At 43.7% G+C, this 21,391-nt stretch overlaps 1 protein-coding gene across 1 annotated transcript in view; it reads right to left on the bottom strand.

Annotated features, from left to right (window-relative positions):
* ERBB4 (erb-b2 receptor tyrosine kinase 4) overlaps nt 1-21,391 on the bottom strand; it is a 528,150-nt gene that overhangs the window by 124,838 nt on the left and 381,921 nt on the right. The window contains exons 5-9 of the mRNA XM_063400120.1: nt 16,497-16,562; nt 8,624-8,742; nt 4,624-4,765; nt 3,124-3,237; nt 1,689-1,815 (exon numbers count right to left, since the gene is read on the bottom strand). Of these exons, the coding sequence (XP_063256190.1) occupies nt 1,689-1,815; nt 3,124-3,237; nt 4,624-4,765; nt 8,624-8,742; nt 16,497-16,562 (568 nt within the window). The remainder of the gene's footprint in view (nt 1-1,688; nt 1,816-3,123; nt 3,238-4,623; nt 4,766-8,623; nt 8,743-16,496; nt 16,563-21,391) is intronic.

Here is a 21,391-nt window from a genome sequence, read left to right as displayed (position 1 = left end):
AATAAACATGAGGCAGCTGAGTTTCACCTCTAAATTCTGAAGATAAAATAGCTTTAAAGATGCAGATAAACATTTAAACCCCTTAAAAAAGCCAAATATCTGATGGTTTATCAACACATAAAACTGTAGAAGCGCGTATCTCTTAATTACTTTAAATAGCTGTGTATCAAAGCATTCATAATTACATATATATATTTACATAAATTATAACAGAGTCACAAAGACTTGAAGTTCATGTGCTCAGGAAAGAAATAGGCTACAGAACCACAGGATCAAAAAAATAGGACAGGATCAATTGTAACAGCACAGTTTCCAATGGAAACAACAACAAAAAATATCCTCTGCATCTTTCACTGAAATTATTCTCTGCCATCACCAAAAGTCTTCCAATTCCCCACAGAACCAGACTTTAGCTACCTACAATCTAAAACACTAAAAATTCACACTCTAAAATTTGCAGTTCACTGCAAATAAATGAATTTGGGACAAAAGTTAAGTAAAAGTTGGTGAGGAAATAAGTAAGATTGTTGTTTCTCTATGCTGTCCATTTATATAAAAAAACTACTTGTGTAGTCAGGGTCATTTTTAAAATTTCCCTTTCATATTGCTGGTTTGCAAAATGCAATTTAAACTTTAAATAAAAAAGATGTTTCAGAAATCTCTATCTTTTCATTCATTCTCAAATCTTTTCTTCTTTTAACCTACACTAATGTATTTCATGCTGTAGAAAAATGTGGGGTTGCAGAACTCAGTGCCCTCACACTTTGGGCTTGCTGAAGTGAGTTTTCTTCATCAAGAATGAGACACAAAGTTTTAACATTACATGTCCTACTCTTCTGTAAAACAGAACAGAATATTTTAACTTTCTGCTTACAGTCCAAATTTAGATATTCTTCAGACAAGTACAATTTTATTCAGCTTGGGTTTGGTTCTTTTAATTTAGACAGATTTCTTAATGAGCTACTACAATTCTTCCTGCAAAAGCAGTTCTTGTATTTGAAATTAAATTTCATGTAATGCACTGGATTAATCCACACAAAATTTCTCATGGGCTCTAGCTGCCTCTCTTGCATTTTCTTGATTTTTTCCTGTCCTGTGAGATTTAACAGGTTCCATCCAGCCTCTCACTGGGTCACTTGGCCAGAGCAGAGCCATGTGACACTCTGAGGTTTTTCTGCACCTATTACAATGAGCAAAATTGAACCCAAATCACTGGATTTGTACACCAGTGAGTTCTGGGTGCCTCTGCAACTGAAATTAAATGGATTCTTCCAAACTGGTGGGCAAGAGGGCAGCTTTTGTGCCTGTATGTGTACTGACAGCCACCGAGATTTTCACAGGTTATGCTGAGAGAGGGTGCATCTACATATTCATCATTCTGCTGGCCATAGAAAATTTAAACAAATTCAAGGAAGGCAACTTCCTTTTCTCCCTTCTGTTCTCTAATCCACCTTTACTGTAAGCCAGTGTTGAGGGCCTCATAAAGCAACCAGAGAATCAGAGTTGTCTTTTCTCTTTTCAGTGCAAACAATTAATCCATCCTTTCTCTTCCCAGAAGATGAATCTGAAGAATCCAGGCAGTGGTTTTCTTCACAATGGAAGGCAGAAAACGAATTTATCCTGGATCTGCATTTGCATAAAAGAATTTAGAGGTGGATGCAATACAATCTGAGTATTTTGTCACTTACCCATGAATGCCAGTGACGAGGAAGATGAGGTTGCCATTGATCTTGGTACAGTTTACAAACTTGTCAATGTTGCTGGAGTCCACCGTCTGAGCTGACACCAAACTCCCCGTCCCAATGCCATCACACGCTGCCAAAAAAGGAGCTTGTGTAAAGAACTGGAGGAAACAACTGCTGAATCAGAGCACGTTGGCCTTACAGAGGTGTGAAAACGTGTCCTTGACCCATATTCCCGAAGAAGCCAATTTAAACCAGGCAGGGAGCTGCAGTGCCTGCCACAGAGCCCTCAACACGTTAAGGAATTACAGGTTACAACAGGTTAAGGTGTTTCCCATGGGATATGGAGGGCAGTGTCTGCCACACCAAGTCCCAGCCAGCCCAGCCGTGCCATTTCCTGGTGCACTGTGCACTGCAGAAACTGAGGGGCCCTAACTGATGGCTCCAGAGGTGCCCTTTCGTGTGGATTTGGGAAATCCATCCATGCCATAAGGCCCTTGAAAAGGTTGTAGCAATAACTTGTTATTTCTCAGCTCAGTCAGCAAGTTACTGGTAGAAACTGCAACCTGTGAGGAAGCTCCTCTGTGTAGCCTGTCTGTGTAATTCAGCTGCATTTTCAGGGACACAGGATGCATCCAGGAACAAATCCCTCATGACTTCAGCCATATAATGGGTTCTGTCTTCCTAACTGGACTCTGCTAATGGCAACCACCAGCAGAGGCTTTGACAAACAGGTGACAGCTTTCCTCCTAGAAAGTAAGGAACTGTGAACCTGTTTTCATGCATAAAAATATCCATTCAACAACAAAAACAACAGTTTACTACAGTTAAGGCAGATGTGGTTTCCATTAGCACTGAAAAGTGGCACAGGCCCATGTAGGAAAGCCTGTGATGCTTTGCTCCACAGCCCTTCGAGCAGGGAGCAGAAAATCTCCTTGCTGGAGTCCAGAACAGCAAAGTAACTACAGATTGCAGTCTTGCCAACAGAACCATCACCAGTCTGTGTCTGAGACACTGAGAAAGGAGGTGGAAGGTTCTGGGAAGGAAATGGAAACCAAATGTTGTATTGACAAATATGAGATATCCCAGACATTGAAATCTGAGTTTTTTTGTACTGCCCCCTTTGGAATGGCACAAGGACAATGCTAAAACACCTCCAGGAAATACTTGTCATTAAAAAACCACCATGAAGAATCCTTTCAGATTTCTCTAAAACCAACAGAGAAACCCCCTTCATTTGTATCTAATAAAAAAGTAATTGGTTTGGTGATGTTACCATTACAACTTCATAAATTTTCGATCTCTTGTATGTGCTTGACACACAACCCACATAGCTCAGTTTTGTGGGTGTTCAAGGGCTATTTGTATTCTACAACACACTCATGAAGGGCAATCCATGCCAAAACAATTTCAAGGAAATTTACACTGAAGCACTGCCTACCTTTAGGACAAATGTCAGTGCAGGGCTTGCACATCTTAATGCCATTTTCTTCCACCTCCATCTTGGAGCTCGGGCACGCCCGCACACAAGAGCTGGAGTCTACCACAAAGTTGTCTGAGAAGAAAAAGGAGACATTGGCAGAGAGTGAATAAAAGTTGGGACGTGTTTCTGAGCTCTGTGTCAATACCTATTGCTACCTTAGCACTTTCTCAGTGATGTTAACATTCAAAGTTCTGTGTTTTCAGAAGTGTGGCAGCAAAATAGGCACAGTATCAGAGACTTACAAAAATTGTCAGATCTGGTCCCTCTTTCTCCTTCAATTTGACTTTGTTATTATTTGTAGGAAAAAAAAGTTATAGTAATTGAGGAGAAATAAAGCAAGGTGGTCTGTCCTGTCTTTTTCATGCACCCAATATACATCTGGGACAAGTATTTCATTTTTTTTCCCTGTAAAACAGCCAAAGGGAATATAGACTGATCCTACCTAACTAGATGCTTAATACTGATAAGAAAGGGAAAAAAAGGTAAGTGTTCAACGAACTATTTGGGCAAAGAATTATCTCCCTTATAGTGCATGATATCAGGTTCTTAACAAAACAGTGTTGCTCCAACAAACTCAGCACTATTACAGGCAGAACTAGACCCTGGTGGTCACAGCCCCTGGCTGCTGTCACTCCTCCACAGAGATGCAAAATTGGGATTTGGGGTTGGGTTGAATTATGGCTCCATTTAATATAGATCATCCATCCTTCTCACATGTAATTTATGGATAAAATTATTAATGCACAGCTGTAAGCCTTCACGGAATGAAAGGGAGAGCAAGAATACTATCTCCTTTATTATTCTTTCCAATTAAAACAGCAGATTCAAAGACTGTGTGAGTGATGACCCTGTAATTTTTTCTGTTCCTTGTCATCATCTGCCTGGTATCTCAGAAGCATGTGGGTTTTACATGCATGGGATTCTTCTGTTTTTAACTCCCTCTTCCCCTCTAATTTTACTCTGGAGTTTTAAGACTGCATTCCTGTCAGTATTACAGGTTTATTCCTCGTTGGGCAGAAGTGCTCAGGGAAACTTTCTGTCACATCATCACTGCTCCAAGTTAGGGGCATCAATACCATGAAAGGATTTGGTTCCAGGTGCTGGTGGCGGGCTGTCACTTTTCTGAAAGAGAAATTCATACCCTTTTACAATCCCACTGTTCTAACTGTCCATTTCCACTATTTTGGAATTTGCAAACACTGATCTAAAGCACAAATGCAACAAGCAGTTGCCCGTGGAAACAGAAACCACCTTTCTTTAGGAAAATCACCCTACGATCCCGGGGAGCTGTCAGCAGCACAGAGAGTCGCTGCCTTTGGCTGTGACCTGACCGAGTTAGGACAGGTGATTGCAGGGATTGTGCTGGGCACTCAGCTCTCCCTGTCCCTGTTTTTGGGTTTCCTGTGGGTGCAGGGCAGGCAGCAGGGCAGGCAGCAGGGCAGGCAGCAGGGCACTCACGAGGGCACTTCTTGACGCAGAAGGCGCCGTAGGTGTACTTGGCGTTGTGGTTGTGCTCCAGCTGGAAGGTGGTGGGGTTGTACACGAAGGTCTGGGGGCACTGCGTCACACAGGCACCGCTGTCGTTGAAATTCATGCACGCCTGCAAAGCAAGGGAGACAGAAAACACTGAATTCAATCACGTGGCTGCTTTAGGGGTGCATTTCTCTGTGTTAAAGATGGCCTTGACTGTTCAGTGAGGAATGTGATAAAGAGCTCCCTAAATTCATTTTGGCTACCTGGACTTTTGCCAGGATCTCGGCAAATATGTGACTGTTCAAATTAGGGAGTTTGGGAGCCCCCTTAATTGGCAACAGTTGCCTGTTACAGCACCCTACAAAAGAAAAACAACAGCATAATTTGTTTCATAACTACTCACAATCAACTAATTCTCAGCTTGATAGGACGCTCTAAAACTGCCAAGAGTGAGCAGCTATTTATAATCATCTAAGCAAAATTTAATGACTTCTTCAGAGGTCCAACCCTTCAGACTCCTTACAGCAGGACCACACCATCCAGCTGAAAGCTGCAATCCCCAGTTAGGAGGGAAGAGGGATCAGAACTTCTTTGAGGCAGCACAGGAGGGGGCATTTCCCCAAGTGGCAAGTTTAACAAGGTCAGTGGCTTCACACACCGAGAGAGGAAAACAGGACTTGGTCCCACTTAGCATTCAGGCCCTGCCTCAGAGCTGGCAGAGGACAGGGCCCTGACAAATGAGGAGGCCAGCGTGTGGATAACAAAAGTAATGGGATGCAGGGAAAACAACTGAGCGTGCAAGGTTGGTAATTAGGAGGAGAAAGGCCCACCGATCCTGATGTTCCTTATCAGCACACATCACATCCATGGTTTTAACCACAAAGCATAAGAAAACTGCTGGAGTAATTTTCAGATCGCAGTAATTTTCACAGAGCATACCATGAATGAGAGATTTGTATGGATATGAAAGCTGCAGCCTGGCTTGGATCCCTCTGGCTGTTTAGGCAGCCACTGTTACTGGGCACTGCCTCCCCACTAACCTGGAATCCAGGCTGCTTTACAAGTGATAGTCTAGGAGGGAATCCTTCTGGTCTGTTGTCTTTTTCCAGGGTGTTAAAATACAGATGGTTTTGTGCCTTTAAAGAGTCAACAAGCATAACAATAATATCTATGTCCTGTCCCCTTGCCTTCCGGGCTGGGACTGGGAGAAAAGAGAAAAAGGTTCCTCTCTCCTGCTGATTTTCCTAGCAGTCCTTACTCCATTTGGATCAGGAGCAGCAGGACCCTGGGACCTGTCTGCCAGTACATTTCAGAAGGAGAGGCTAAAGTATCCAAGGACAAAATCTGCTGCTGGAAGGAGCAAGCAGGGAGATCCATGATGGAAGTACTGTCCCACACGGAGCATGTGCTAAGCAGAGCTGCTGATCCTGTCTTTCCTGGTCCTTTAAAGTGCCTGTGATAAAACCTGCCAGGTCTTTTAACAGAAACAGATTTTTGTTCCCTTACAAAGATAAACACTTTACTCAGGACTGGATGGCATGTCCACCCGAGGAACAGGGTTGGGTCACTTTTCTGGTTCTGCTAGGCAGTCAACCAGGCCCTCCTATGCATTTCAGGTTCTAGACCCAGCTGGAATCTGAGATAAAAACATCAGTAAAACCTTGCTTTAGCATGTTTGCTTGCAGTGATGTCAGGTGATGATTGCTGTCTTGCTTTTAGAACTGAATATGCAAATGACTGGATGGCAGCAGATGGAGGAGGATGGATGAATTTTATCTACAGATATTAAAACCGTATTTAGAGCAGGATGCTGTTGCAAGATGCCATAATGCTCTAAAGGATTTGTAATGCTTCATAAGCTGTACTTTTGCTTATTAATAAATACTAATTTCGTTTGTTTTCTCAACCCAGTTCTTACATGTTGACTTAAAAGGTACTCCATCATGCACATGACAATTCTCTGATAACAGTTTAGCAAATGCATCAAGTAAAGCACACCAATACTCCTTGGAGACATGGCAATTCTCAGGGAAAATTCATCTGGAAGATCTGGAAACTTTTAATTTATGACTGAAATGTTTTATATACATTTGTAATTGCTTCGATAATACATGCAAATTTCTGCCATTTTGTGCTAAATGCTGGTAATTTGTGAATAAAGGCACAGGGAAACACACAGGGAAAAAACAAAGTTCTGTGTGTCAGCTGAAAGCTAAGCACAGTTGTCTATAGCCTAAAGGGTTACACTTTTCACCCACTGTGTCTGAGCAAGTAATGACTAGTCCTGAAAATTGCCAGACCCCTGCTGAATTTCTTTTACATTGCTCTGGGGCCAGAGGGGAGTGAGCACAAACCCTGGGTGCTTCTCTGCTGTACCAGAAAAAACACACCGGTTGATTTTTAGCATGCATATTTCCACAGCTGCCACAATCTGACTTTCAGGCTGCAGCACTGCACAAATTATGCTGCCATAACTTGTCCTTTGTGGGTGAGGGTCTCCAGTGATGCTGAGACCCCAGGCAGGAGCAAAGGAGAGCCCCTGTTTTGCTAAAACCTTTTTAAGCAGTGAGCATTTATCAGTTACATAGTTTAAAATCCTTACAAATCCAACCAACTACTATACACCACAATGTGAACATGTAATGGCTATATAACTTGTTTTTTACCTCTGATTCAGCTGAGTTTCTTCCGTGCTGTGCTTTTCTGCTTAGCCAAAGTAACAGGCCTGAGCCAGATTTTACAAGTTCTTCCTTCTGTAAAGTTTTACTCATCAGTAACAGTCCTTAACCTCTGAAAATGGATGTTCCTCAGTGCTCATTTGGGAACAATGACTGCATTTCTCCTCTTCCTTTACCTATTTATATTGTACAAGACACAAGAACGATTGGTATTTTCCTGTCATTTTAGTTCAAAGCTCAGAGAGCTCCCAGGGATGGCTGGATCACCTATATGTGCTGAGCATCTCCTTGTGCAAAGCCACAGAGAACAACTTCAGTAAATCCAACTGCATTTCAGCAGCAGCCAAGGAACAGCATTTAGAGTGTGGTTTGGAGGCACAAAACCCATCGCTGTCAAACAGTCAGGGCCAGCCAGGGAAAGGTTCATTTTTGCCAGTTCGTTAGCAGTCACTTGCCCACAGTTTCAAAATACATGCGGTTTTCCCACCTGGCAGTCAGCTTCACAGGTATTTGTCGTTTCAAACCTTTGAAAACCCACCTCTCTATGCGGGTTCTGATTCTAGGCTTCTTCAGACCTAGGCTTGCTTCCCCTGAAACCCTTCACAAAGCTTCGTCTCATCAACCCAGTGAGATGAGCAACGCATTTTTTGAGATCAGTTTTGGGTTCTAAAGCTGCTAAAACTCTTATGGAAAAAATGGAATAGAAGCAAGACAGATCTCCTAAAGGTCTGGACGTTTAGATTGTCTGTTTTTTTTAAAGAAAAAGCCATTTCTTCTTTCCATCTGAAGCACACACGTAGTAACATGCTTTTGAGGGAGAGTGTTTTGGGGACCACCTTCCATCCATCTCTGTGAAGAAGCATGTCCAGTAAAAAATTTACAGTTAAATTAAGTCTGGCAGAAACAGGGAATGCCTTGCACAGAGAAGCTAAATACTATTCTTGACTTTCATATGAAAAGCACACAGAGCACTAATAAAAACCATGTTCAAATATAATGACAAACACTTCTAAATATTTGCTATCACCTCTAAAAGCTAATTTTGGAAAAGAAGATAAAAATCACAGAGAGGAGCATAATACTGGTTCCCAGTCTGTATTTACAAATCTCATAGATCTGTTAATGAGTGATATGAAGTAGATGAATGATGTTAGTAGAACATGAAAGATATTAAGTGTTAAAGTTGGCATCCTGAAACTGTGAGTGTGCATGCGGTACATTAGAAGGGACAAAGGTGTGCATTTCATGGATTAAAGCGTTAGGGATCTTCAGAGGGACTGGCAGGAGGAATAAGAAACACCACGTACGAAGCAGTCGGTGTCCTTGGGTCCGGAGCAGCCGCCGGCGCACTCGCGGTGGCAGCAGTCGCTGACGTAGGGCCCGTAGCAGCGCCCGTCGCACTGCTCTGCACACACGGTCTTGGTCACTGCGGGGCAGGGAAAGGGACAGCGTCACACACGGGGACACACACGGCCACCTCCGGCTGCACCCGAGCACAGAGCCCGCAGCCTGCTGGAAAAACCCCGGGAATGGAGGGGACTGCTGTGAGGGTGCTGGGCCCGGATACAGAGCGCCTGAGGGACACCCGCACAGCACCTGTGTCCAGCGTGCCTGCAGGACACCTGTATTCCAGAACTCCTGTATTCCAGAACTCCTGTATTCCAGAACTCCTGTATTCCAGAGCTCCTGTACTCCAGAGTGCCTGCAGGACACCTGTATTCCAGAAATCCTGTACTCCAGAGTGCCTGCAGGACACCTGTATCCCAGAACTCCTGTACTCCAGAGTGCCTGCAGGACACCTGTATTCCAGAGCTCCTGTACTCCAGAGTGCCTGCAGGACACCTGTATTCCAGAAATCCTGTACTCCAGAGTGCCTGCAGGACACCTGTATCCCAGAGCTCCTGTACTCCAGAGTGTCTGCAGGACACCTGTATTCCAGAACACTGTATTCCAGAGTGCCTGCAGGACACCTGTATTCCAGAGTGCCTGCAGAACACCTGTATTCCAGAACTCCTGTACTCCAGAGTGCCTGCAGGACACCTGTATTCCAGAACTCCTGTATTCCAGAGTGCCTGCAGGACACCTGTATTCCAGAACTCCTGTACTCCAGAGTGCCTGCAGGACACCTGTATTCCAGAGCTCCTGTACTCCAGAGTGCCTGCAGGACACCTGTATTCCAGAGCTCCTGTACTCCAGAGTGCCTGCAGGACACCTGTATTCCAGAACTCCTGTACTCCAGAGTGCCTGCAGGACACCTGTATTCCAGAGCTCCTGTATTCCAGAGTGCCTGCAGGACACCTGTATTCCAGAGCTCCTGTATTCCAGAGTGCCTGCAGGACACCTGTATTCCAGAGTGCCTGCAGGACACCTGTATTCCAGAACTCCTGTACTCCAGAGTGCCTGCAGGACACCTGTATTCCAGAACTCCTGTACTCCAGAGTGCCTGCAGGACACCTCTATTCCAGAGCTCCTGTATTCCAGAGTGCCTGCAGGACACCTGTATTCCAGAGTGCCTGCAGGACACCTGTATTCCAGAACACTGTATTCCAGAGTGCCTGCAGGACACCTGTATTCCAGAACTCCTGTATTCCAGAGTGCCTGCATGATCCCCTCTTCTGGAGCACACACATTGCTCAAGGACTGTGGAGAAGGAATTTTCAGTGTGCCCCCTTTGCCAGGAAAATTCATGGGCAATGCTACATTCGAATTTTTAGTTTTTAAAAATAGGATACAATACCCTCTTCCCCCCCTCAAAATTACAGAAGAGCCCACCAGTTGCATGTGAGTTTTCCCCATGAAGAACAGCAACACAGAGTAAATGAGTGAAATTCAGAGTGAGACCACCAATGTCACAGCCAAATGCTGCCCTTGATGGCAATCCATGTGACAAATGAGAACAGGACAGGCTGCAATTTTGGAATACATTAGGAAACACCGCTTGCTGTTTCTAAATAATGCAATCCTGCCTTCCTTCACAGAATGAAGCAACTGGATCTACCAGCTGGACTGTGGTTCCACACCACTCGGGGCTTAACCCTGTGCAAAGAATGGTCAACCAGTGGAGCATCCTCCTCCCCTCCCTCACTCAGCTGTAACCTTTATTTTATGGAAAAAGAAATTAGCATTATTCAAACTATACCAACCACCACTGCCTACTGTGCTGTCAGCTGTCTATTGATAAAGGCTGGGATGACACACTTCTGGAATTAACCTTCAACATCTATTTTTTAAAAAGCATTTCATTACTTCTCTTTGAAAGATGTTTTGGGAAGCAAGAGAAAACAAAATTCCATCCAATTTTCTGCTCAATTCTACTGTTTTAATGTATAGGTAACATCTTTATAAGTACATTCTGATCCAAAGTCCCTTCACTACTTGCCAGAAATACTTAAGGTAATGCTGAAGGTTCTTGCTACACACAGTATTTATTTAGAACATAAAAATGTAAATAACTAAAGAGAAGTGATTGTTTGTAATCTGTGGAATAAAACAATGCACTTTTAGAGAAATTTCATCTTGCTGATACCAGAGGAAAACCCCAGGGAGAAAGAAAAGGCTTTTGTGGCTTGTGCAATCTAATTTGAGAAATTTGGGAAATTCTGTGAAGGCACTTACTGTCAACACTGCCTGAGCAGCACATTAAAAAGATTTGTTTATTTGAGTGACAGTATTGATAAACATTCAGACAGATGTGAAACAACGGCACCTGTGGCTGTGTGCCACCAGCACACTGCGGTGACAGTCTTGGCTCCTGAAAATGAACAAATCCCTTCCCTAGCCTGTGGCTGTGCCTTGTTTTCCACCAGCTCAGGATTTGCATGGACTGGGCGCTGTCAGCCTCACGGAGAGGAAAGCCCAGCCTTACCCTGCCCTGAGGGAGGGCCCCAGCTCCTGGAGGCTGTCCCTGGGTGGAGGGGCACAGAGGGTGTTCAGTTCACTCCAAACTCTCACATCCTGCCCTGTGGCTGTGCCTCCAGGCCACGCACGGAGCCCACTGTTAATGCATTCCTCACTGCATTCCTTTCTGTGAAGGGCCTTCACAGAATTTCCCAAATTTCTCAAATTAGACTGCACAAGCCAAAAACCCTTTTCTTTCTCCCGGGGGTTTTCCTCTGGTATCAGCAAGATGAAATTTCTCTAAAAATGCATTGTTTTATTCCACAGATTACAATCACTTCTCTTTAGTTTTTTACATTTTTATGTTCTAAATAAATACTGTGTGTAGCAAGAACCTTCAGCATTACCTCAAGTATTTCTGTCAAGTAGTGAAAGGGACTTTGGATCAGAATGTACTTATAAAGGTGTTACCAATACATTAAAATAGTAGAACTGAGCAGAAAGTTGGATGGAATTTTGTTTTCTCTTGCTTCCCGAAGTGTTTTTCAAAGAGTGTTTATGTACAGCTATTGCACATTTTGCTTAAACATGGGAAGTTTTGGGGTAAAGCCCCTCTGTGTGGATGATCAGTGGGTGCCACGTAATCCACCCGTGATTTATCTAGCCCAGGACCAGCTGCTGTTGCAGCACCCTGTCCGTGCTGGTTCCCTGTGGAGGAGGGACAGAGGCACAGCTCAGTGGTTGGAGCATGGTGCTGACAGCACCAAGGCTTTGATCTTGGGATGGGACATTCACACCAGGGCTGATCACAGTCCTCTCTTCAGCACAACAGTTCAAAATACACCTTCAAAAAGTGTATTTTGGCTGTGGTTAGACACCAGCTCAAGGAGGGTCTCTACCACCTGCTCAGGATAGGGAACACTGGGATTTCCTGAAGTAAAATTAGTAATTACAGGAAAGGTTTGTCACTGTTCTTCCTCACGTGTTTATTTTTCAGGGAAAACAAACAGTGCCAACTGAAATGCCAATGTGTTGTTTTAGGAAGAGGCCAGAACATATCACATCTCTCTTCTGCTTCACTGTATGCTTTAAGTTGCCTTCAGTTTTAGCTTTTACATATTTCAGACTCTGTGCTGCCCAGGGGTGCAGTTCTGAGCCTCACACTCAGTGTCACTCAGCTCTCTTCACAGAGCAGGGACACAAAACAAATCCTTTTCCTGCTGGAGACCAAAGACAGTGGGTACAAGTTTCAGGCCCAAAAGCACAAATAACAGTGGACTGAAAAGAGAAAACAACAAAGATGGGACTTCATAATCTGAAGCAATAATTGGAGAATTAAACCCCAACATGCAAACGGAACAAAACTTATAAAAGTGTCAGACCTCGTGACTGTTCGTCCATTTTGTGACCATTTTGGGTCCACCTTGGGTGTAGCCCTGGCCAGGCTCTTGCCCAAGGTGTACCTTAAAGGTCTTTCAATAAATCCCTGCTTTATTCTCCAGCTCTGCCCAGTCTCTGCTCCAGGTCAGCCTTCCCCAGGCATCAATGCCATATTTGCATTATAGCTGCCACCAAAGGTCCAGGTCTGTGGAGAACCTGTCAGGTGTCTTCAGTGGCTGAAGAGAACTGTTCAAAAGATAACCAGCTTTTTTCCCCAAATGCTTTCCTCCAAATACAATCCTACAAATTCCTACAAATACAATTGATTTTGCAGCTGTAACTCAAGGTCTGTCTGAAAGAGTGAATTATAAATACTGCCCAAAATGTCAAACTAGATGGCATTTCAGGTGCCAGGTACTCATATCTTCACCCACCACAACCGTGAGGAGAGCCTCCCTAATCCCAGCTGAGACCCAAGCTTCAAAGCAGACCTTTTGAGGTCTGGATTCCTACAGCTCACGTGTGTGATCCCAAGCATTTGGAGGCTTCAGCTGCACAGAACTGCCACAGTCAGGGCCAGGAGCAAAGGACAAACACCAAAGTCCTGAAAAATGTGCTGTGCATTGAGGTGGATTTCTGGGTGAGACTGTCAGCTTCTACCAGCATTTCACAGCAATTAACTGTGTTGGGGATAGGATGAAATGACCACCTCATGTAGATATTATTGGTCTCCTTTATATTTCCCCTCATCTTTAACTGCATCCGGATATAAATCCATGAAGGAAAAAACGGGAGGTAACTGAAATCAATGGAAGTGTTCCAAACACGCCAAGTTACCAGAGTGATACAAGGGTTTTAATTAAAGGTGCTGGCTCCGAGCAGGAGCGCTGGGTTTCCCTGGCTGATCCCAGCTGCTGCTTCAGCTCTTTCCGTGTGTCCCACCAGGCTCCTGCTCGATTTTGCTGCTCTAATTTGGCACCTCCTCAGCAGCTCCAGCTGCACAAGGACAGTGTAAACACAGCTCTGCTCTGACCACACTCCTGTACACACACAGAGTCGTGGAGCACTTGACATTTGCTACATGTCTCAGGTTTGATTTACAGCTTGTATTTGTCTTTTTGCATTCCCTTAGTTGGGTCCATGTTTTAATTTAGATTGTTGTCTTTTCAGTTATGTTCCTCTTGGGAAAAGTGCATTATCTGTTACTTTAATAATTGAATTGTAAGTTTCGATTTCCACATGAAACTCTTAACAGACATAAACAGCAAAAATGTTTAACAACCTAACTATAGATTTTCAAATTTGATTAGTGACTTCCAGAAGCATTTGTTATTATTATTTTATTTAAAGTGGTTTGCCATTCTATTCGGTGTGTGACCAATACAATTTGAAAAACAGAATCTTTTAAAAAGTATTTTCACATTAGCCTTTCGTGACACTGAAACAAGTTAGATCATCTCGATTTCAAATTCTTGCTATTAACATCTACTAATATTATAATTATTAAAGTAAAAAGGATTGCTAACTGTGTAAAACAGTGCACTGGAATTTTATCTTCTCTGCCTCCTAACAAAAAAGCTCGGCTTAAATTTTCTATTAATTGTCTTCTTAAATAAATGAATTTTCTTGTCACATTTAGAGAGACATTAGAACAGAGTAAGATGCAGGTGGTGTTTCAGACAGAGTTGGCAACAAAGACCTTGCTGGAAGGCAATGTAAGAAGCACCTAGGTAGATGATATTCATGAAAAAAACAAAGGGATTTGGTTTTTTTTCCATATGTAATTTGAAATGAAAGACACAGATTAAGATCTTTCATTTTTTTATCCTTTCCCAGGAAAATAATTTCAATCTTATCTTGGGAGGGGGGCTCATTAAAATATTTTGTTTCAATCCACAATAAAAAAAAAGACATTATTACAATGCAGCTCTGAGTTGTTTCTGGGATCAAAGCGGTTTGGCACTGGATGTGGCACTGCTGGAGTATTTTCCTACAGGTGTTGGAAAGACACAAGGTGATGGGGTTAGGGTGGACACAGTGTGCACAGCACCATTTATTCTTTCTCCATCTTGTATCTAACACCATTTGAAAGCCAGGCATGTCTTCTAGAGTCAGCCATGAAGGCAGCAAAAGCACAGCCCCGCTTGCATTTTTATGTTTTGCATCCCTGTTCAAATTCTCCCTCTTTGAACACAACTGCCAAGACTTTAAACTACTCTTGGGTAAGCTAACCACAGAAGGCCTGAATAAATCTACTCACGTTTGGATGGATTATGCAGCTTGTGACAAAGTTACTAGTTTTAATAGACAAACAGGTTTCTCATTAGGACAAAGGAAAAAATAAATTAATTAATTATGCAGCTTCTGACAAAGTTACAAGTTTTAACAGACAAACAGGCTGTTCATTAGGACCAAGGAAAAAAACCCATTAATTGATTCTAACCATGGTATAAAATAACTGGGTTGGCCAGGGTTTAAGTCCCTTTCCATTACCTACTTAAGCACACAGCCCAGAATCTCCACCTTTTGCTGGTAAGGAGCCCTGGCTTCCTTGGTGCCCTCATGGAGGCTGCCAGCAAAGGGAGGAGCTGTCCCAGCTCAGATCAGACAAAGCAGGATCTGCTCTGCATCACTGCACCTCAGTCCTGCAGTGTGTCCTAAGGGTTTGGAACCACGCCTGCAGATAAAGCACAGGATGAAGCAGTGGTACAAGAACAGGTTAACTTTAGCTCTGAGCAGCTTCTCCAGCAGGATCAGTGCTGCTCCTGAAGGGAGCAGGTCCTGGCAGGGTGGCAGAGCCCCTGCAGGTGCACGGTTCTGTCCCCTGGGGCAGCTTGGATTCCCTGCTCAGACTCACCAGACATTCACCTCGAGCTGTGTGCCCGTTCTGACGCTGTCCTCTCTTTCACTCCAAGTGTAAAAACCCCAACCAACCAACAAAAACAACACACCAACCAACAACAACAAAAATAATAATAATAATAATTAAAAAAACAACATCAACAAAGCCCCAGCACCACTCCACTGTTCCTAGCATGTCCCAGGAAAGGGCAGATGACCCTGGGCTGGCTCTGAGGTGTTTGCCTAATTTGTCACAGCCCTTCCTCCCATTTCCAGCTCAGCCAAGGGAACAAGCACAAGCTGGAGAAATGTCCCCTGGGGGAGCTCCCAGCAACCCCTTCATTTCCCAGGAAGAGTGATTCCAGTAAAATCAACTGGTTTTCACCCTCTTGTGAGCAGGAAAAATGAAAAAACTTGTAGAAAAAGACAGCCCTCAATTTTCTCCTCTTTTATTATCTGCTAATATCGTGACTGTACTTCTAACTCTTTAGTGCCTATGTGAAGATTAAAGCACATGAAGAAGAAACTCATTTTAATGCTCTCTAAATTCAAGAGGACAGACAAACATTGTGAGTAACCCTCCACTTACTACTTCCTTCACAAAAAACTATTATTCTCCCTTTCAGTACAACTCAAATACATTTGAAGTTATTATAAAGAGAACAGTTCTGCAAGATAACTAATATTCCCAGGCTACCACTGAAATTAACAGAGTATTTTGGCATCAGGAACTTTGCAGTGTCAGGGAGTCATTAAAGATCTCCAAATCCGCCTTGTAGTTTTTTTTTTATATTCCCGCAGTATTCATTTCAGTGCATTCCAAAATAACCATCAATATTCTCAAGAGCCATGCTCCACGTTGCCACCAAGTATTGAAAAGAAAATTCAAGTTAGCATAAGGAGTTTTAGAAAGCACAAAGGAGGAAAGAAAAATATCATTCACATGGGTGGGAAAAAAAGTAGACCATCTATTGGTAAAAACATTAAAAAAACCAAACCCTTGTATATTTTAGAGTTATACTGAACCCAGAATTTGTAGTATCCCTCCACAACTGAAAGAAAACAATGGGATCTGTGCTACATTGTTTTCCAGCCCTTTGTTTCTCCCTCTGGCACACTTACAGGTCTGGCAGTGATTCTCGGTGGGTCCCCAGCACCGGCCTGTGCACGACTTGTGGCAACGACCACCTGCAGGACAGACAGAAAGAGAGATTGGAAACTCCTTTCATTCCTTTAGCATCCAGCAGAAGATGAGACTCCAGCTTGTCTTTGGAAGGTTTTTATGCTTTAGCAAGGTTGAAACAGTGCCTGAAGAAAGGCCCAACTGAATAACCAGACCTGGCGTCAAATTTATACGAAATACAGGTGCTTATCTAAATGCTTTACACCCTAAACACCTTTTGCTATGCATGATGAGCGGGACATTTTAAAACAAAAAGAATTATGAGGAATTCTAGAGGAACAATGTCATCACTCAGTGCTATCACAGTTGCTCTCCACAGCCTGTGTAATTCCTGCTGGTTCCTCCAGGAATTCCTCCTCCACAGGAGAGGAGATGGCTGTGCTGGAAAGGAATTTTATAATTTATTTATATTTATTTTATAATTTATTTATAATTTTATTATATTTATATTTATTTATAATTTTGTATAATTTTATGATTTTACTGTAAAAACACCACCTGCCTGCTGTGCAGTTTCACCTGAACGAGGGGACATTCCACTCCATGCCTCTGGTTAAAAGCCACCCCTCCTCCCCACACACCTCATGGTCTGCATGTGCAGGGAAACGTGTCCTGTGCAGCCACTTAACCCCAGTGACAGCAAAGCTCACAGGACCTTCTGCTTTCTGGCTGCTGCCTCTGTAGCTGCCTGTGCTTGTGCTTCAGAAGGAACCTCCTGTTCCTTGGATGTGATGCTCTGCATCATCCTTCCATATGCTGATAGTTTAGTCCCTGAAGAAAACTAAAAGTAGGTGCTTTCAGTGTAAAATTCAGCTGAAAGAAGAAGTTAGTGATGGTGGGTTTTGTGAACTCCCCAGTAATTAGTGACTGAAACCCACTGGGACTGAAGGGGAGCTGAGTTCACATGCCCATGCCATGGCAGAATGCTGACCCGTGTGAGCGGGGATGGCAAGCAGGGAGGAGAGCTGGAATGTTCTCCTCTGGCTGCACTTCAGCACCACTGGAGAGAGCTCTCAGACAGTCCCACACCAGTGTGGGCGGCGAGGGAATGGACACCCCACCCCATGGCTGCCATCTGGCCATGGCCAAAGCCCAGGCACTCCCAGGTGTGGCAGTGCCTGGAGGGCAGGCAGGCAAGCCCTCCCCAAAGCCAGAGCTGGTGGGATGAGCTGACACCCAAGGTACAGCTCGTGGAAGGCTGTGCACAGCCCTTACTGCTGCGCTTTTGATCGCAGGAACCCAGCCCTGTGTTTGATTAAACTTTTATACATCACTGAACACTGCTGAGAACCTGCTAAGTGAATTTCCCCTTTGAACCCGATCCAAGTTCAATCCTTTCAATCGTGTATTAACAGCTGCTGCTGCTAACACTGCTCCATTACACTAAATCAAATACTTGCCACGTGCCCTGATGGGAGACGGCGGCAGGGAGAGTGCAAAATGTCTCTCAGCCAAGGTTGGATCACCCTGAAGACAAACCCTGCTCCTCCCTGGCAGTGTGCTCACACCTGCAGGATGTTACAAACCCACCCTGATGGTCGTGGGCAGTCAGACTCCCTGTCACTAATTTTTCAAAGCCAGCACTCCTCCCGTGGCATTCCTGGTGCTGTTGATGATGCTGCCTGGTAATTGCCACACTGAATGCCAACTACCTTGTTAAAACTACCAGCTCCTCGTTGCATTCATGTTCATTTAAAGCAATTATGCTTGGGAAACATTGTTGCTGATATCACCAGCACATAATTCGCTGTCACCTTCCACCATCTGTTTATTTAGATCACAAATGCACTATAACTGCATAAATGCAAACTCATTCTGGCTGACAGGGAAGGCACTCCATCTGGCATGAATAATGCAACTTTAATCAGTAATAATGATTATTATGATTATTAAGAGACTACTGGAACCCTGCACAGAAAGCAAATATATCCACATTGATTTATAAGAACGAACGTTTAAAACGGTGAGGTAAACAGCAAATTAAAGGAAGAATTTCAGCAGATGAGGCTTGATAAGACCCAGGTTGTGAGCTGATTTTGGTACTGGCTGAACTGAATAGAAATGCTCCCCTGGAAGTGGGTTTTATTAAGTAGCTGCTCATGATCAGGAGGAGCAGGATGGACGCACACTCAGAATCTTCATGGTGAGGCAGCGATTTGGCTGCTCCTGCCCCTTTTTGTCCCTGGATTCCACCCCTTCCCAAACATTCTGCAAACACTGGGCTTTCCAGTGCAATACATGCTGTGGGATGACACAGAAGAAACTTCAGCATCCCTCCAGGTGATCCCCAACTAGAGAGTCTGCCCACACCTCTGTAAAAGCTGCAATTAAAATACAAATCTTCATTTCTGAGCTGATCCTCGGTGTGCAGCCAAAACTTTATGCAGCCACCTCTATTCCTCCTGGAAATAAAAGCAATTCAGCATCTTCAAAACATCATTTTTGTTGCATTCCCCTGGGGAATGGTTTCTCTCCCCTCAGAGACCCCTAGAGCCTGTAACCACGTAGTTTAACCCTTCCTCCCCTTGCTGACCCCATTGGCTGTGTTCCCATTATCTCTCCTTAGCAGAAGCCTGGATAAGGCCCTCTTCTTCCTCACTCGTCCTCTTTCCCCTCTGGTCACCCCCTGGAATAAACGTCTTGAACTGCAGCTGGGGGTCAGAGCCTCTTTTAGATCCTTTGTCCTGTCCCTGAAATATTCCTCCAAAGCCCTCAAAGGTCTGAGCTAGCATTGGAACACTGGGGAGGCCGCAGGGGGTTTAATTTCAGTTAGCATTCATCATAGGTTTTTATGAATTATTATAAACCCAGTTAGAAGCTGGAGACTTTTAACTGGGGTCTCGAAAGCTCTTTTGGGATGATCAGCTACCCTATCGCATTTTTAGCCAATTTCTGTGGCTATAAGTGTTTAGGGAGGAGTCCATAGCTTCCTCCAAATCACAAGTGGACTCAGAACAAGAACTTCCACTGCAATACGTGCTGTGGGATGAGACAGAAGAAACTTCAGCATCCCTCCAGGTGATCCCCAACTAAGAGTCTGCCCACACCTCTGTAAAAGCTGCAATTAAAATACAAATCTTCATTTCTGAGCTGATCCTCGGTGTGCAGCCAAAAAATTTATTCAGCCACCTCTATTCCTCCTGGAAATAAAAGCAATTCAGCATCTTCAAAACATCATTTTAAATTTTTTTTTAACTTGCATGCCTGCTGCCTGGTACATGACTTTGTTTGGCAGTGTCAGATGATGATTTGCATTTAAATAGAGATATTTAACAATAAAGCAAGGAAAGGCTGCCAGTTTCCTTTTTTCTCACCGGGAACTCAGAAGTGTCTGTTTCATTGTTTTCACTTTTCTCCGCTGTACAGACACAACCAGGAGCTGAGCTCATAGGCAGCACACCTCCGAATTGTGTTATGTGTCCTTTTGAAGGTCAAATATACTGAGAATTAAAGACAAAACTCCCTCCAAATAGTATATCTATATTGGCTTGGTTGTTTAAAGAGAAAAACAACTTTCTTTGCTCTCAATATGAACTGGTCGAGATCCTGCCCTTCTTTATTTCACCTTTATTTCCACACTAAGGGAGAATCTGTCATGTAATAGGGACAGATTGAAACCCATTAAAGACCAGCTCTGCAAAATTAAGACAGAAATAGTCCTGTGGAAGTCAGCATTGGCACTCAGGAGCATAACAAGCATTTATGTGAGGAGCAGGCCTCACAATGAGATCTGTATGTCAGACTTAAAGATAATAAATGTATTGGCCCTAAGGTTGACAAGGCCCTTGGAGGAATTATCCTACTACTCACGGATCTTCCTGTATGTATTTCTTAAGGTTTTTAGACTGTGTGGCAACAGAATTGAAAAGGAAAAAATATGAAACAATTTCTGGCATAAATCATTCCTGTTATCCCTTGTGTCTAAAATATTCACAACCTCTCCAACGTACAGCAGAAAGGGCTAAAAGAATTTTGCAAAAAAAAAAAAAACCTCTCTGCAGGGCACAGCCTTAGCCCATTCACTTGATTCTTCACACTGGTGAAGGCACAGGTTTTCCTTTTCCAAGCAGGATAAGGAAGGGAGAACCTTCAGAAGTCTCGTCCCTGTTACAGCTGGGACACCGGAGAACATTTCTGCCCCCGAATAAGCAGCGTTGTTCTGAACACACAGTGACAGTTTGGAGGCTCCATCATTTTCACAGGTTTTGTAATGAAATCTAGGTTAGGAAAAGGCAGGTTCCCACTGGAACATGAGAATTAATTTTGCCTTGGCAAATTGCACACAGAAAACCAATGTTTTGTCTCCTGGGCTGTCTTCCCTTGGCTAAAACGACTGCAACAGATCTGAATTATGGGCTCTGGGCAGAGCACCTTCCTTGTCCTTTCCAGGAGAGTTTTATTTGTGGGAAATGCTTCTGCTTTCCCAGCCAGGGAAAGCCAGCAGCAGGAAATGTTTGCTCACTAGCTTAGGAAAGACCAAGGTTACTTCATCCTTGTGTTTTCCTGAGAATTGAGGAGGGCTTTCCTTGGACTCCAGGCTGACTTTATTATTTCAGAAACAGTAAAACTGCAAAGGATTAAGTTACTGACAAGACAAGAAAAATGAAGTCCTCCTCTCAGCTCTAAGCTCAGTGTCATACACAGAAAAAACTCAGCTTCTCCCCCCTCAGCTCAAGCACAGCCCTCTCAAAAGGAGAAGGGAAGCAGAAAGAGGAGAAGAAATGGCTCACTTTGCACAAAACTTACATTTACAGATGGTTTCCATCAGGTTAATAAATCATTCACTGTTAGGATGCCTGCAAAACACTGATACTGAAGTGCAAATAAACACAGA

This window comes from Prinia subflava, chromosome 6 (assembly GCF_021018805.1).
Source record: "Prinia subflava isolate CZ2003 ecotype Zambia chromosome 6, Cam_Psub_1.2, whole genome shotgun sequence".
In the NCBI taxonomy this organism is placed as follows: domain Eukaryota; kingdom Metazoa; phylum Chordata; class Aves; order Passeriformes; family Cisticolidae; genus Prinia; species Prinia subflava.
This window is presented reverse-complemented; position numbering and strand designations above follow the sequence as displayed.